Source organism: Eumetopias jubatus, unplaced genomic scaffold (genome assembly GCF_037043125.1).
Source record: "Eumetopias jubatus isolate StellerSeaLion01/CBP00866 unplaced genomic scaffold, mEumJub1_p1.0 scaffold_16, whole genome shotgun sequence".
Taxonomy (NCBI): Eukaryota; Metazoa; Chordata; class Mammalia; order Carnivora; family Otariidae; genus Eumetopias; species Eumetopias jubatus.
The window spans coordinates 21768268-21787480 of NW_028274822.1; the positions used below are offsets into that span (position 1 = coordinate 21768268).

General features: G+C 35.2%; 1 protein-coding gene across 1 annotated transcript in view; it reads right to left on the reverse strand.

Annotated features, from left to right (window-relative positions):
• Nucleotides 1–19213, reverse strand: part of DCC (DCC netrin 1 receptor) — a 750254-nt gene that overhangs the window by 169621 nt on the left and 561420 nt on the right. Inside the window, exon 15 of the mRNA XM_088019394.1 lies at nucleotides 2686–2880. Within this exon, the coding sequence (XP_087875520.1) occupies nucleotides 2686–2880 (195 nt within the window). The remainder of the gene's footprint in view (nucleotides 1–2685; nucleotides 2881–19213) is intronic.

Below are 19213 nucleotides of genomic sequence, written 5' to 3' on the forward strand. Positions count from 1 at the left end.
AAACTTTAAAGTAAGCATACCAATTTCATAGTATTTTTTGAAAGGTATTTAAAATATAATTTTTAAAGCTTTAGACATACAAAATTGTCTACACATTTTTTTAAAGATTTTATTTATTTATTTGACACAGAGAGAGAGACAGCGAGAGAGGGAACACAAGCAGGGGGAGTGGGAAAGGGAGAAGCAGGCTCTCGGCGGAGCAGAAAGCCCGATGCGGGACTCGATCCCAGGACCCTGGGATCATGACCTAAGCCGAAGGCAGACGCTTAACGACTGAGCCACCCAGGCGCCCCTTGTCTATACATTTTATATATTTTTATATGTATATATAAAACTGTTACTATTTAATATATATTAAGATATGTTTAACATACACTTTGGGTAAACAGCAAAACACATTTTGAAAAAATACCAGTTTCTTTGTGTAACTATGCAGACACTTGAACAATAAGAATAAAACACTATTTTATTTCATATTTTATGTTAAGACATGGGACTATGTTAGAAGAGTATCAGCTGGTAGAACTTAAATACACGTGTACATATACATATGTGTGTATGCGAATGTATGTGTGCAAATCTCTTTCCAGATAAATTTAATTTTATTTTTTTAAGAATTTTTTAAAAGATTTTATTTATTTATTTGACAGACAGAGACACAGCGAGAGAGGGAACACAAGCAGGGGGAGTGGGAGAGGGAGAAGCAGGCTTCCCGCGGAGCAGGGAGCCCGATGCGGGGCTCGATTCCAGGACCCTGGGATCATGACCTGAGCCGAAGGCAAACGCTTAACCGACTGAGCCCCCCAGGAGCCCCCCAAATAAATTTTAAAGTGTAATAAACACATGATGATCTATCATGGAGATAGGTTCATATCCATTTTATTTGTACAGTTTTCTTAGCTCTTTAAAATATATCTTACAAAGGGAAATCTCTTGTTTTCTTGTTAAGCTTTTGGAGAGATTTGCCAGTGTTAATCTTCCAAAAGCCTCAACTTTGCAAGCCTTGGAGATTCCTGGAAAGTCTGTGTGTGGTAAAGAACACTGTTACTAAAAGGCCCTGGTGAAGCATTGCGGTTTTCCTTCATGACTTCATTATGTGCTTGCACCACACTCGCATTACAGGGGAGCATGGGCATGGCCACGGGGATCTCCCTCTGCTGGGTGGCATGAAGATCAACTGTCAGAGATGATGCCCACTGAATAATGGATAAATGACAGTACCTGGGCATAGGTTTGACGGCCATAAAACATATTATGCGATTGCCTTAACATTCAAACTTGGGGACTGAGAGAATTATTATTTCTAAATGCCAAGCTAACTAGAATTGTGGAGAATTTCAGTAGGCCCTTCTCTTATTAGTGTTTGAGGCAATTATAGAGAGAATGGGTCAGTGCTAATTTTCCTCCTGCACTGGGAAAATCTTTTCTTGCTACTGCAAGAAAAGGTATTCAAATTCAAATCAAGTTTCTTATCAAAATATTCTGTTTGTGGGCGCCTGGGTGGCTCAGTTGGTTAAGCAACTGCCTTCGGCTCAGGTCTTGATCCTGGAGTCCTGGGATCGAGTCCCGCATCGGGCTCCCCGCTCAGTGGGGAGTCTGCTTCTCCCTCTGACCCTCTTCCCTCTTGTGCTCTCTATCTCTCATTCTCTCTCTCTTTCAAGTGAATAAATCAAATCTTTAAAAAAAATAAAAAAAATTCTGTTTGTGAAAGCCATTACAAATAAGTAGCAACCCGCACACACACAAACTCCCACCAATCACGTTGTATTCCCAGTGAGGTCAGTGGACTTCATTGCAAATAATATGGTGTTAAATCAACAGGTAGAATCAACCTGCTTTGTGCTTTATGAGAATAGCTTAACTTCTTGACACCCTATATATGACATATATTTCATATATGTCATATATGAAATACATTTGATTTCTCTCTGTTAATGATATAATCTCTTATGATACTATGGAAAATCAGATATAAAATGGATATGAACACTTTTACTACGTTAGCCCTCTCTGAGTAAACAAGTTTTCAATGAATTCAGAAATGTCATAATTCAAGTATCATATTTATTAAAATGAGGTGGAGTATGATAAGAGACCTTGGAATGTATGCAGAGAGGAGTCTGATAACTAAGTTTACAGGCTTGATTGAAAATTCCTTGTTTCACCTTTTGTTTTATAGTCATAATGGCATAGCCACAAAGCTTTACCTATAAATGCTAAGGGAAAAGAAGGCAAGGTGACTAGATAATTTAGTGTTATAGAAAAATTGACAGAATATCTTCCTAGTGAGAAAAAAATGAAAAAAAATGTGTTGACTTTCTTTTTACAAGAATTATTAAGATTAGAAGTTTCTATTGACCAGTGGAAAAAAATAATACAATTCCCTTTTTGTATTCTATGACTCATAAGCAAAAGTACACAGCAGAGCACCTACCATCGTTGTGAATGTCTCTAGATAAAATACGCCAATTCAAAATCCAGAGACGAAAAACAAGGGTGTGTGTGTGTGTGTGTGTGTGTGTGTGTGTGTAGACTGATAGAAGATAGAAAAAGAGAGAGACTTGTCTTATGAAATAATATGTCACAAATTAAAATAAAAGTCCAAAGAACAAGTTTCTAAAAAAGAAAATAATTTCAAATAAATCATTTATTTCACTTAATAGAATAAAAACCATAGCTACTCACCTAATCTCTCAATGGAATAATATCGTTGTTTACTATCCACACGTACTGTCTCAGCATAAGGGCTCCCAACACCGTAACCAATAATGTAACCTCGCACCACAATGTTTGGGTTCAAGGGAGGAGTCCAACTCATGATGATGCAGTTGGTCTGGGGCCTCACATGAAGAGAGCTTGGTTGGTCAGGGACTTGAGACTCTAGAATTCAAAGGAGGCATTATTAGTTTGTCTCATACTAGAACATACAGCATGGTAAAACTTCCCATTTAAGCAAGACTTAATATCATATTCCATAGATCCTCAAATGGTGTATCACTTACTGCCCAAGTTCCTCCTTGTGTCAGCACATAATACATTTTCCATGTTTGATTTGACTTTCACACAGTTTCTCAAGCACAGAGGGCACTGAGTTCCTTCCATAGACATGTAGCATCATGCATCTTTATTCTAATCATTTTTTTCTTTGGGCTGTCCCCCCATATAACTCTTCTTAGGTATCAACGGTACTGAGTAAAATCAGAGGATGTAAGAATAATAGAAAGGGAAATGAAATGTCAAAGTGGTCTTGCCCAAGGATTATTTACTCTGATTTAACAAAAAAACAAAAAGAAAGCAGTCTTTTCTTAAGAAATTGTCAGGAGAAACAGTTGAGGGCCATGATTTGCTCAGCTTGATTAGGATGGCACTTGACCCATAATTTAGTGCATCTCTGAAAAGCACATTCATTGTAAAGAAAAGGAGACAGCGGCTGGGATTGCAGCCACACAGACTTTGGAGTGTGCAAATTTGATTTCAAACCAGGCTCTGTCATTTACTAGCTGTGCACCCTCATGAAGTTATTTATCTTCTCCGAGATTACCTTCTAATTAAATTGACATTCCAAATATTGATTGCCTCAAAGCCTGGAAGTAAGAGTTCCAATTTGTACTGTATACTCACCATCTCAGAGAAACCTTAAGACCTTATTTGTCCTGTCTCCATTTCCTCACATGTAGAATGAGGCTAAAGATAGCAATGGTCTCATAGAATGCTGAGAAGATTTAATGAGATAATGCATAAAGTGCTCTAATTATGAGTAGCACCACTGATGTTAGCTGTTAGGGAGTAAACATACATGCAACGTGGACATAACTTTTCTTTGAAGGAGATTGTGTGTTGAAAATTAAAAAACTAGAATTCTGGCTTTTATATCATCCTTCTTCCCTCTGATCCCATCCCTAAAGAAATGATGCATTTTCTGGATGATTATCATCATTCACTTAATAGATATTTATAGAGCACCTACTATGTTTGGGGAGTAGGGCAAGGTACCCATGATGATCAGGATACAGGACAGAGTGAATACGGCAGACAGAAAACATATCTTTGGAGTTTACAGTTTAATGGGAAAGACAAGTAAAAAGGCAGTTATAATATACTATGATACATATTTTCATAGGATTAATACAGGTACATGTACCCTATTTTTTGAAAATCACAGAAGTATTCTGGGAAGAAATTTAAGAAAGAATGTGCCCATCTAAACTAGTAGTCCTTTAAATGCTCAGCACAGTACCTGGCAATTAAAGGGTACTCAAAAATATTAGTGATGTGAACCTTATTTAAACTACTTGTGTTCATTATTTCTTTCTTAACTGATAATCTCTAAAGGTAACATATGTCAGATTATGCAAAAGACTTTGATGATTAAAGGTAATATTAAAATATATTTTTTCCTTGATGTAATAGCAAAAGGTGATATAACCTCTATTACCAACTTTAGCCACCTTCAACACGTATGCTTCTAGCTTAAGTGATATATAGAAGCATGTCTTTTATTAGAGTTTTTAAAGTAGGTCCCATACTAACAGCTTTTCAAAAGATGCTACATTCTAAAGATGCTACATCAGCAGCATTTTCTAAAGGAGCTTCTTTTTTCTGAAGATGCCCATTTGTGAACAAAAAGGGACAAGCTTTTATTTGTCTGCCCCAAAGAAGCCTGTGACATAATATGCAAAGGTGTCATAAAAAATTATCTCAAAATGTGTATATAAACCTTAACAACAGAAACACAATGTTTGTGAAGGATTTTCCATTATAAACCCTAGGGAGAAGTAATAAAAGAGATAAAAGGAATGGATTAATACTTTTCAACTCTATTGCCACAGAGGATCTCCAGTGTCCTTGAAATGTAATGGGCTCTACAGTGAATTTTGAAGCTTTTGTAATAATTATCGAAAACAAGAAAATCTGCCTAATCTTTTATTTAGAAAATGAACTAAATGCTATGACTTTTTAAAAACAATATGAAAATTTAATGATTTTAATGACAATTTTCAATATCTTTTAGAATAAAAGGAAAAAATATTTTAAATGTTTTCAGAACAATAACTTCTCCACCTTTCTGCAAACCATAGAGTAGCTCCCCCACAAGTTAGTTAGGTCAGTACCCACAGAGTTATATCCCTTGGAGTTTTATAAAAAGACTAGGGTAATAAATGCACAAATGCTCTTGAAGAAGAGGGACTCTTGGTACACAATACTCATCTTTTTTTTCACTGCATAAAAGTAGTTTCAATCCTAGATCCAAACCTCAAAACTATTTTAACATGATAAAAATAAGGGTGTCAATACATAAGCATATATGCTGCCTCCCCATCTAAATTTTTAATTGGCTTTTACCACCCCTTTAGGATCACAGGGCCATAAGAAAGGGTGTCCATCAAGGCAGTAGTAGACCTAAGCCATTCACAATATATGGCCTCATCATAAAGATAACTGTGTTAGGAGATTGTTTATAATCCGGAATAACCAGTTTGTACCCACCTACTCACTTCTTACTGTAAAGACAGAAATGACATTTTCCTTTTATGTGACCTGATTTAGTTTTCTCTAATACAGATGACCTTATGGATTAGGAAAATGGTTACTATTGGAATGAACTAGAAAACATCAATTTAGAAAATTTGCCATGAAAATATGTGATGTGTTTGAAGGCTGAAACTAAAATTCACTACTCAGAAGTACATGAAAGATTTTACAAGTACCTCTAGGACAATAATTGAGTACATAAGGCATAGAGAAGCATTAAGGTAATTATTGAAATAATTTGAAACCAAAGAACACATTTTGCCTGAAATATCCAAATTAATGAGCCCCAAATTTCTACTGAAATCTGAATTATCACAGTAACTAGGTCAACTGCCATTCTTGATTACACTATGGAATTATGGATTCTATCTTGGTTTAATTTGTTCCTAAAGAATAGTTATTATTTTTTGAGTGACGATTGCAATTTTCACTAATGAGTAGTGCTCACAGATAGCACATTAGGAAATTTATCATATTAATCCCCATGACATTTCAATAATTATTGTGCATCTCTTATGTGCCAGTCATAGTTCTGGGTACTGGGGATATTGTTTTATGGGGGGTAAGACCGATAAAATAAGAATAAACACACAAGGAAACTGAGAGATCTTATAAGTGCTATGCGGATGGAATAGTAACTGACTCAAGGAAGGTATTACTGGTAGAGTCTAAGGTGAATGATCAGAAAGAGCCAGTCAAGCAAACAGCAGGGTGGAAATATTTACAGGAAGAGGTAATAACTCAAAGGCCCTATAGCAAGAATGAGCTTGGTATTTAGAGAAATCAAAGAAGGTCACTGTGCCTGGACTAAGAAGGAAAATGAAGAAGATAAAAAGAAAGTTACCCAGTGGGAATGTAAAATGGTACAAATGCTATGAAAAACAGAATGGCAGTTAAAAAAAATAGAATTACCATTAGATCCAACAATACCACTTCTGGGTATATTTCCGAAAGAATTGAAAGTAGGGACTCAAAAAGGTATTTGTACACCTGTATTCACAGCACAATTATTCACAATAGCCAAAAAGTAGGTGAGACTCAGGTGTCCATCAACAGATGAATGGATAAACAAATTGGGGTACATACATACAATGGTATATTTTTTCAGCTTTTAAAAGAAGGAAATTCTGATACGTGCTATAATGTGAATAAGCCATTAGAACATTATGGTAAGTAAAATGAGCCAGACACAAAAGGACTAAAATTGTATGATTCCACTTCTATGAGATACCCAGATCAGTCAAATTTATAGAGACAGAAAATAGAATGGTGATTGCTAGGGGTTGAAAGGAGGGTGGGGTAGGGAGTTATTGTTTAATGGGTACAGAGTTTCAGTTTTGCAAGACAAAAAGAGTTTCAGAAGAGAGTGGTTTTGATGATGGTCACACAACAGTGTGAATGTACTTAAAGACACTGAACTGTACACTTAAAACTAGTAAAGATGGTTACTTTTATGTCATGTGCATTTTTAAACAATTTTAAAAAATTCGGAAACCTTAAAAATATTTTTGTACTTGTCTGGGTGGCCACTGTGGAAATGTAGTGTGCATATTTGGGACATTTGAGAGGTAAAATCAACAGAGGTATAAACTGGATGTGAATGGTGTGGGAAAGAAGAGCCTCAGTGAGGACCCCCAGATCTTTGGCTTGGGCAACTGGTGGATGACCTACTGAGATGAAGAAAAACAAGCAAGTTCTTGGGTCATGTTAAATTTGAGAGGCCTATTAATCACATCTGTGGAGATCTCAGGGACGTACGTGGATATGTAAGTCTGGGGTTTTAGTGAAAGGCCATGGTCAGATACACAGATATGAAAGCCATCAACATATAGATGATATTGAAAATAAATGTGTATGAATATAAGATAGAGTGTGAGCACATGTGTAAACAAAATACAAATAAGATCGTGTCAAATAAATAACACCACTCCAAACTCCTTCAAATCTTCCCATAGCACATTGTAAGGTCAAGTTCTTTACCATGGTCTAAAAGGTCATGTATGATCTACCCCATGCCTCCTTAGCTCTCTCATCTCCAACCACTTTCCCCTTTGCTCACTTTACCACAGCCATCTACTACACACTGGACACTTTGTGTTCCTCAAACATGCGAGGCATGCTCTGACCTCAGGGCATCTGAGTTTGCTGTACCCTCTTCCTGGGAAGCTCTCCCTCAGATATGCCTTCCTCCCTTATCTCCTTCAGGTTTCTGTTATTTAATTTCCAACTTCAGCCTTCCCTGGCTACCATATTTAAAGTTGCAATCTTTCCCTAATCTCTAATCTAATAATCACCTGTCTATTTTTCCCCCCTTAGGATTTATTGCCATTAATTGTGCTTCTCTTTGATGTGATTATCTCATTATTCTTTGCCTCATCTCCTTCCATAAATTCTCTGTAACTCCTGTACCTAGAACAGTTCCTGGCACAAAGTGCTCAAAAATATCTGAACAATGTCTACACTTCCTATAAGGTTCAATCTAACTGTTAATACATATGACTGTCATTAACTATAAAATATAGCTCTCTGAAGATAAGGATTGTAAGAAAAAAAGGAAATAACAGAAATGAAAATACAGTTATTAAAGTTGTTTTCTCCTAGTGGCCAGAGAGATTTGTGTCTGCTGGCTCCTGCTAATGGAAGTGATTGCTGCTGTGTACCATCTGCTGTGTACGGCTCTGCCACACAGCGTCAGGCAGCTGGTACTTTTGACAAATACTCACATATCTGTTCTTGATTTAGTGTGCTGCATTTTATGGGTCATTTTGTTAGAGTTTTGTTCCAGTCCCTAATAGCCTATATTTCTTTACAGAGAATTACATAAGGCAATTGATAGAGCCATATTCTATCTTTCCAGACCATTCAGATACATACTAATGTGTTCATTTCTGTTGGTGGGGTCTGTTCTCACCAATGGACATCAGCTTCCTTAAGCCACTAATGTCTATAAACTTTGAATGTTATTTATTTATTATAGTGAACAATCACTTCTATTTAACAATGAACTATACCTTCTTTTTATTTTGTTTATTTTTGCTACTATCTTCAGTATTAACTTTTTACTATATTTTAAAAATTTATATGCAGCAAATTCACTCAGTGGTATACCAGTGGAGTCATGTATCCACCACTCCTGTCATGGGACAGAACAGTTCCATCCCCCTCAAACTGTCCTTTTTTCTTCCAATATTGGGAAAAATGGCCTCCATCTGTTGAGTTCTTGATTTTACAAATACCAACAGAAAGTTAAGATGCCTGTCTAGGAAGGAGGTTGGTAGGTCAAATGAACACAGGAAAAAACACAATGAAGTTCAATTTTATTTACAAACTTCTGAGTCCTTGAGTGGGAAAACCAAACCTTGATAGAGGTGACACCCTTGATGTGGCTTTCTAAGAGCACTGTGGGATCAGAGCCTATCAATAACTGGGAGATTTATTTTCTCAATTTAGAGTTCAGGGACACCAACTTCAAAAATCATTGAATCTCACTAGAATCTTAAGTCTTCCTACCATGATGACTTTTATCAGCTACCTCATACTGAATAACCTCCAGATTTGGGGCCATTCAAATAACACATCTTATCTTTTAACAGGGCATGGGGAGTAGGGTTTCAGTCCTTGTCAAAGGATGTACTTCCATGAATTTTTCAGGCTCATTTTCCTCTAATTGGATTAAAACCCTAATCTCTCAAAACTATAGACCAATTTGTTCAAAAAACAAAAATCTCAATATCTCTAAAATCTTTTGCCAAGCTGCTCCCTAGAAAACTTGGGTTATCATTTTTAACATCTTACTTGAGAAAAAAGCAATGCATTTCTACATTTAAATAAAAATATACCAAATAGAGCAAGGGTGTTTCTGGCTCTCATTTATCTGTAATTGTTTTTTGACTATAAGAATGGACATCAATAGAGAATCAAACTATATAATTGTCTGAGTTTAACATAACTAATACCTGGCTATGAAGGCTTACATATTGACCCATCTATTCAATATTAATCAAGCATCTACCATGTAGCCTAAGGCACCATGTCAAGCACTGAGAAGTTCAAATCAAATAAAGCATGGTCTTTGCTTTTAGTCTGCTGAGAAGAGTAGGATAGATGCTCATGGCATGCCCAAGACAGCAGGCTTAGAGGAAAGACATCTGAATGAAATTCAGATAAGAAAAGTTTCCTAGAAGTAAAACATCCAGTGAGTTTTGAAGGACAAGTAGGTGTGAAGTCTTGTGAAGGGCACTCTGGCAAAGGAAACACTAAGTGTGAAAGTATGAGATATGATGGAATGCATCTGGAGAGATGCATACATATGCAAAGATGTGATGGAATGTCAGACTTGAGGCTATGGGCAGGAGCATAACAGGAAGAATCTGAATAGAGAAATGACATCATCAGATCTGGTTATGAAAAATCACTCTGGCAGCATGATGGAGTCTAGAGAGGAGCTAACTGGTGTTGGAAGACCAGGTGGGAGGCTATTTTCAGGTGACAAAGGATGACAGCCTGACATAAAGTAGAATGGCGGGAGTGGAGAGGAGGGGAAGGATTCCAAGTCTGTTAGGGAAGTAGAAATGACAGGTTTTGGGTATATGGGTAGGGAGCAATAATGGAGGAGTTGAGGACAGGGAATCTGCTGGCTTGGATGACTGGTAGATTATGGGTACCACTACCAATGTGAAGAACACAGAAGGGAGAACACAATCTTCTACAGTAGGAATGATACCTTGAGAGATCATCTCATCTCACAACCTCCAACTGCACAAAAGGATGGGTGTTTGAGCCCTCTATCTTTATTATACTTGAAAATATCAAAAGAAAAAACAACAAAATCTTTAAAACCATCCTTGACCCTTCCACTTTTGATTTATATAAGAGGTGATAACTTTGCTCTCTTTTGCCTTCAATTGGCTTATTTTATATCTTTTAATAAAATGTTATTTTCTTCATATACATTTTAGTTTGTTAAATTTAGTCTTAGATATTATACTTCAGGTTGCCATATGAATGCATTTCCTTTCTTTTTAACATTTGAATTAATTATTGCCAGTATAAGATAAAGCTATTGTGTATGTATTATATATATATAATATAAATTACCTTATTAAATTTCCTTATTAATTCTAATAGGTTTTTAGTCTAGTTTCTTGGAATTTCCAAATATGCAATCACATTGTTTATAAAAATAACATTTCTTTCCTTCTGTAATAAAATGTTATAGCTTTTTAAGTTGTTTTGTGTGTGTGTGTGTGTGTGTGTGTGTGTGTGTGTGTGTGTGTGTGTTTTATTTCTCACCAAAACCTCTACACTTTGCCAAACAGAAATAGTAGGAAACATCTCTGGTTTGTGTGGGTCTTAAACACAATGTATTTAGTATTTTATTATTTAGCAAAATGCTTGCTTTTAGTTTCTACAAAACAATAACATTTCAAAAGTTTCCTTATGTTCACATATTAACCTGAGTTTTTAAAAAATTGATAGACTGCCTAATTTTACAAAATGCCTTCTTGCATATATTGATATAATTATATGACAATGCCCCCTTAAATTATTATAATATATTACAATATAATTATATGACAATGCCCCTTTAATTAGATGGTGGGCTTTTAAGACATACTGAACACATGCCCTGCTTTTGAAGAGAATACATCTATTCCCCTAAAGCAGACAATAAAGTTTTATCATCATGAACAAGAATAAGCTTCATAGAACAAGTGGTATTAGTATTTCATACCACTGAGATCTAATCTATGAAGACCAGCAACAATAAGCATTTGCTGAGTGCTTCATATATATCAGACACATTGCTGAGTACTTTCTTGCCACTGTCATAGTTAATTCTCACACAGATCTGCTGAGATGGATTCTGTTGTCATACCCTATTTACAGATGAGAAAACTCAGGTCTTAGGGAAGTTAAGTTACTTGTGCACAATAATACAGTGAGTGGAGCAGAATCCAAATCTAGTTATTAGGACTTTAGAGCCCACAACCTTATCTTCTCTAGTACACTTAGAAAAAGTCAAGGAAGTCATAAGGGGATCAAAACTTCATGAGGATATTAAAAAGTCTGCTATGGCTAAGGAAAGGACTTGAAACTTCTTTGAACATTTATCCAAGTCTAAATAATTTGTGCCATCCTTTGTATAGTGGAGCTCTGAGATTTTGAAAAACCACTTGCCTAAGAACTAAAGCAGATTTTAAATTGGTTTCAAAACACAGTTTGGCTTTGCCTACAATTCTCCTTATACGTAAGACAAATATGCTGAGTGAAATAAGTCAATCAGAGAAAGACATGTATCATATGACCTCACTGATATGAGGAATTCTTAATCTCAGGAAACAAACTGAGGGTTGCTGGAGTGGTGGGGGGTGGGAGGGATGGGGTGGCTGGGTGATAGACATTGGAGAGGGTATGTGCTATGGTGAGCGCTGTGAATTGTGCAAGACTGTTGAATCACAGATCTGTACCTCTGAAACAAATAATACATTATATGTTAAAAAAAAAAAGAAGATAGCAGGAGGGGAAGAATGAAGGGGGGGAAATCAGAGGGTGAGATGAACCATGAGAGACGATGGACTCTGAAAAACAAACTGAGGGTTCTAGAGGGGAGGGGGGTGGGAGGATGTGTTAGCCTGGTGATGGGTATTAGGGAGGGCACGTTCTGCATGGAGCACTGGGTGTTATATGCAAACAATGAATCATGGAACACTACATCAAAAACTAATGATGTAATGTATGGTGATTAACATAACAATAATAAAAAATTGAAAAAAAAAGATGAACTCTAGTTCAATGAGAATAAGGGGCTGGATTCTTCAATTTCATGATGGATTGGCTGCTATATCAATAGCTCATCTCATTCGCAAGTCTTTTTGTCAACCAGTAACCCAGAATATCATGGATGGCTCCTCTCAAAAGCCCATGTGAAAGAAATCCTTTTTCATGACATGCCACCTACACCTACATTCCTCTGTGTATAAAATCACATAACTAACTTTGTTATATCACCAGAGGACTACATTTGTGAGCTCATTGGAGTAAATCCTACTTCTTACCCTCAAATTGATATCTTTAATTTGAATGTATTTTAATGGCATGTCACTGGCTTTCACCAAGAATTTTATCAAATAATAGCCAAAACAAAAATAATTTCTGCATTTGTTGAAAATAAAAAAAATCTGTTTTTTAAAAACTTTCCTTAGTATTTTTTAATCTAGTAGATATATAAGTAAACAAGACTGCTTAGGTATTAGGTGCTAAAAGCTATATTCTAGATATAATATGATTTCTTTTGGACCAATGAGTTATTTAGAAATATACTCTTATATTTCCAAATGTATTGGATATCATAATATTATTGACTATTAGTTTAATTACATTGTGATCAATGTATTAGTATTATCCAAGACCTTTAATATCCATTTTCTTGTAGCCAAGCACTAAATATTCTTTGGATGCTTAGAAAAAAAATATGTGGCTCTCTAACTGTGTGAATATTTCAATTATGATAGGTAAATCTGCAGAATTCCTTCCTTTTTAATTTTTTTCCAATTCTGAGAGAGATGTGTAAAAATCCATTAACACTGGTCTTTATATATAACTTCCAGTTTACAAACCTACAGAAACTAGAGGGACAAGTTAAATAAAACTACAAGAAATAACTGGGCTGTTGAAACAGAGGACAAAAAGCCAGTCTTTTCAATAAATCTCAGTAGGAAAAAAGGAATTGTGGTAGATTAAGAGCCTGAGGGGATACAAATACAATAGCCAAATTATGGAGAGAGCCCAAATGCCCATCGAATGATGAATGGATAAAGAACATGAGGTATATTTATACAATAGAATATTACTCAGCCATCAAAAAGAATAAAATCTTGCCATTTGCAATGATGTGGATGGAGCTAGAGTGTATTATGCTAAGCAAAATAATTTAGTCAGAGAAAAACAAATAACATAGGATTTCACTCATATGTGGAATTTAAGAAACAAAATAGATGAACATATGAGAAGGGGGAAAAAAGAGAGAGGGAAACAAACCATAAGAGACTCTTAATGATAGAGAACAAACTGAGGGTTGATGGAGGGAGAGGGGTGGCAGATGGCTAGATGGGTGATGAGTATTAAGGAGTGTACTTATTATGATGAGCACTGGGTGTTGTAGGTAAGTGATGAACCACTGAATTCTACTCCTGAAACCAATATTGCTCTGTATGTTACCTAATCAGAATTTAATAAAAAGTTGAAGAGAAAAAATAAATAAAAATAAAATCTATATACAGTGTGTGATCCTAGATTCAATTCTAGTTTATATAAATGATCTGTAAAGAAAGATTTTTGGATCCATTGAAGAAATTGGAATATGATCAGGATTTTAGGTAAAATCATAATCTGCAAAAATAAAAATAATTGAAAAGTTTAAAGAACAGTTAAGTATCATATATTCTCATTTAAGCTGTATCTATATTTTTTCATTATAATATATACATATTTTATGTATGTATGTATATATTTACCCATGTGTATAAAGACAGAAATTAAAGGATATGCATTAGGGTGTTGAGTGTGATAATCTGATCATCTTTGGATGGTGGGACTTGTGTTGGTTTGTTGTCTGTATTTTCTACCTATAATTGTATATATTTACTGCTTCTATAATGATGAATCTGCACTCAAATGTTATGGTGGGTTTGCAAATTTTTCTATAAAGATCTGTCAAGATTTGCTTAAATAGTACAAATTTATGTTATAAAAGCCATATATTTATAAGGAATATATATTTCTTCAACAATTTACATATTTTTAATAAGTCAATCCTTTTATCATTATGTAGCGACTCTCTATCCTTAAAGAAGTTTTTGGCCTTAAGAAAATTACCAAAGAGGGCGCCTGGGTGGCTCAGTCATTAAATGTCTGCCTTCAGCTCAGGTCATGATCCCAGGGTCTTGGGATCGAGCCCCACATCGGGCTCCCTGCTCCACGGGAAGCCTGCTTCTCCCTCTCCCACTCCCCCTGCTTGTGTTCCCTCTCTCGCCATCTCTCTCTCTCTGTCAAATAAATAAATAAAATCTTAAAAAAAAAAAAAAAAGAAAGAAAAAGAAAATGACCAAAGAAAAACCTACACTTGTTTTTTGTTAGGATGACTGCTATTTTTCCCCAACTATTTTCAACTTTTTCATATCTTAATATTTGTAAAATTGCCAATTGTAAATACTATAGATCTGGATGTTTTCAAAATTCCATTTAGTAATCTATCCTTGAACTGGTGAGTTTAATACACTTACACCTATTTTTATTATATATTAAAATTTATTTACATGATTTTTTCATGCACTTTTAATTTTCTATTTGTTCATAACAAATTATTTTTCTTTTTTTATGGTTTCATTTGTATAGGCTAAAGAGCCCTCCCCTATTATTTTTTTTTCTTCTCTACCAGATAAGAAATAATATACTCTATATCCTTCTGGTTGTAATATTTTCAATTTTGAGATCACATATATCTTGTAGTCTAAAGTTAATTATATCTTTACTTTTCACGAGAACATCATAAAAACAATTTCAAAGTTGTTTAACTTCCACAGTCTCCTTTTTCTTTACCACCTCATATTCACTAAATTTTTAAACCCTCCAAAATATAATTTTTGTTTTAGATAATCACAATATGTTCAGATGTACCCATATGTTACATTATTTTGTTTATCCACTTTCTCTAATCTTCCCTCTGGTTACTTTCTTTCTCTTTCTAGCTTTTTTTTTTTTTTAAGTATATTCTTTACAAAAAGGATGGTTGTGGTAAAGTCTACTTTTCTTTTTGTAAAGGGTGTTTATGTGTCTCCTTTCCTTGAATAATTATTTAGTTGGATATACAATTCTTTAATGATAGTAATTTTTTTAATCAGCACTTTGAAGATATTTCACTGTTTTCTGCTTTAATTGTTGCTATTGGGGCGTCTTTGTCAATATAATTGTAGTCCCTAAATAAGTAATCTCTCCTCATGGCATGTTAAACTCTTCTTTTGTCTTTATCTTTGGTATGATACAATGTATCAAAGGTAAAGCATTATTCCTTAATCTGATAATCCATGTATTTCATCAGTTCTGGAAAACTCTCATTTATCTCTTCAAAAATTATTTCTCCTCCATTCTTTATTTTCTTTTCAAATTGTGATTGAAGCATGCTAAATTTTCTCAGCCGATGCTTTGTCTTTTAAGTTCTCTTTTATTTTTTCTGTGTATATTTTTATGCTGTTCCAAGCATTTAAAAAGGTTCTTTCTCAGATCTGGTTTGATCTTTTGAATTTTTTGGAAAATATATTGTTTACATACTTTAAGTGTTACATGTTTGAGATTTAAAGTTTCATGACTTGTATCTTTATCAGTATAAAATTACTCACCCATTTCATGCATGTTTGTATGTGTATATGTATTTGGGTATGTACTGCATATACATGTATGTGTATATGTGTATGTTGATGTATATGTATGTGTGTGCATGTGTGTAATTGTGTGTCTGTGTATATATGTGTTTGCACATGTGTATGTATATGCATGTGTGCATATATACATGTGTGTATGCGTATGCCTGTGCCTGTGTGTATGCATGCATGTGTGCATGTATGTATGCCTTCGTGTGTATGTGTGCAAGTGTACATGTATGTGTGCGTGTGTATACTGTATATCTGTATCATGTCTGTATGCATGTATGTATATATGCCTGTGTGTATGTATATATGGGCATGTATATCTGTGTATGTGTGTATGTATGCATGTGTGTATTTATGTATTGTTATCATCACCCTGGAATCCTATCAGTTTGTATCCTGTTAATCCTTTGACCAACTTTCATTTCTCCAATATTTTTCCTTTGTTTTGAAAATACATAGTTTCATTTTGTTTTTAACAGGATCTGAAAGCCTCTCCCTTTTACAAAGGGAGGTTAATTCAGTTTCGTTCAATTTCAGAATTTCTCTCATCTAAAAGTGTTTTCCATTTTTCCTTTATTTTCTATACTTTGCTTATAACATGATATTTATTTTTATTTTTCCAATAATTTAGAAAATATATATTTTAAAATATTTTTTGAAAAGCAATTATTGGGTGGATATGCAATTTGCCATGGTGTTTGTCTCCCATCAAATCATCAATAATTTTGGGTCTTAGCTTATTTCTTTAGGTATCTATTAGGTAAGACTATCATTGTAGAACATATCTCTGATTCCTGATAAAATGAAGCTTTCATTAAATGTTCAGACTTTGTGAAATTCCAGATTTTTGAGCCTCTCATTTCTATATAATATTATTTTTCCGTTTCCTTGACCTACTTTTCTATTTCAAGCTTAGTACTTATTGTTTTCATACCTTTTGGCCTCAAAACCTTTGGCTAATATGAAACTAAAATAAAACACAAACTGACTGGTTTATATTATTTTATGCAAACTTTTATTTTGATACAAGCATACCGTTGGCTGTTGAACAATGTGGGTTTGTACTGCACAGGTCCATTTATACACAGATTTTTTTTTTCAATAAATACAGCACTGTCAATGTATTTTTTCTTCCTTACGATTTTCTTAAAAACATTTTCTTTCCTCTAGCCTACTTTATTGTAAGAATACAGTATATAATATAAAAAAATACAAAATATGTGTTCACTGTTCATGTTATTGGTAAGTCTTACAGTCAGCAGTAGGCTGTTAGTAGGTAAGTTTTAGAGAAACAAAAGTTACATGTGTATTTTCACCGGTGTGGGGGACAGCGCCTCTAACCCTGGCATTGTTCAAGGGTCCACTGTACTTTGTCAATTACTCAAATGATACCAAAATGTTTTTGTTTTGTTTTTTTCCTGGAAACTGTACTAGTTTCCTACTCCTGCTATCCTTAGTGGTTTAAATTAGCACAAGTTTAGAGGTTTACAACAACACAAACTCTTTACGTCACATTTCTGGAAGTTAGAACTCCAATATCATTCTCGGAGAGCTAATAATACAGATGTCAGCAGGTGCATGTTCCTTCTTGAGACTCTAGGAATGATGTGGTTTCTTGCCTTTTCCAACTTCTAGAGATTGCCTACCTTCCTTGGCTCCTGTCCTCACATCACTCCAACTTCTGCTTCTGTTGTCACACATACCTCTGTCACTCTTCCTGCCTCCCTGTTAGAATGGCCCCTGTGAGTACATTGGGCCCACCTGGATAATCCCCTGCTCTCCTTTGCCGTGTAAAGTAACATACTCACAGATTCCAGGTATTAGGACATGGATTTTGGGGAGGGAAGCTATGCTTCAGCCTATTGTAACTCACACATATGGTTCAGCAGCCTTCTTTCCATCTTTCCTTCCATTTTCCTCTCCTTCTAGCTTTCTCCTTCTCTTCTTCAATTTCTTCCAATTAGCCAAAAACTTGTTTTTCTCATTTCTCATTCTTCTGCCTAGAGATTTTCCACTTTTCATACTCTAGTTTTGGAATGAGGAGGACAATTTTAATAGGTAGTATTCTTTCTTTCAGGGGGGCTCTCATTGATGTGGGAAACACAGGCAAAAGAAAAATTAAATTGCCTTACTACCTACAGTCCTCTGACACGTCCTTGAAACAGGCAGAATGACATTCATCTAGGAACTTAGCTGCCTCGATGTTAATACTTTGCTAAGGGCGAAAATCATCTCAGTCCAACACCCAGGATCCTGTAAGTCTGTGTTAACATATAAAAATTCCTTTGGATATTTCCTTTATATCTACTCCCCAAGATATATGTGGGCAGTCATCCCCAAGCATATGACCCACTGATATACGTCTGAAGGCTCTCATGACTGAGTTTTTACTAAACAGTAATAAATGATCTTTTCCTAACAATAGCTAGCCCCCTCAAAGTTCTGGAAACCTTGCTTCCAAAATTCCTTAGAGACCTACGCTATCCCTAACCCCCTCCCGACTTGGAAGTATATAATGGGCCCCTCCTCACGACCCCGGTGCGGCTCTTTCTGCCCACGGGTCCTGTCCCCTGCTTTAATAAAACCACCTTTTTGCACGGAAGATGTTTCAAGAATTCTTTCTTAGCTGTCGGCTCTGAACCCCAACATCTTACCTACATCATCATCATTTTGGATGTTATTATTATTCTGAAAATAAGCTTTCACGAGTTCCTTCTCAGAGCCATGTTCTTGGCGAATAGCATGTACCATGCAGGTTCCAAAACACAGGAATTTCTTCATGGTTGACTTTCAAGTGAAGTAAATTTGCAGCTATTCCATTTTACCCTTACTCAGTCAGGCTAATAAGACTAATTATCTATTTCCTGAGGAGAGGAAATTAGAGCCTGCTCCTAAGGTCACAGCTTTTGCCACATCACTGTGTTGCATTTTCAGGAGTCTCTCTGCATTGCTAATTTTTGCTGACCAACCTCCTCCATTTTAGGGTAGAAGTTTAATTTTAAATTATATCACTATTGATGGCGTATCACAATTTCTACCCGTTCACTTCAAAATTAGGGGGTAAAAAAGCAGCACAAACTGATCCCCGGGCTCAACTTCCTGGAGGATACCTTGCTGATCTTCATCACAAATTCTCTCATATCCTTATTCAAGACATTTACATAAGAACATCGGGGAATTCTAATGATCTTGTTTTTTTAAGTTGAAATTTTGAGGCACAAAATAAATATTTTAAAACTTTCCAGCTGTTGGTA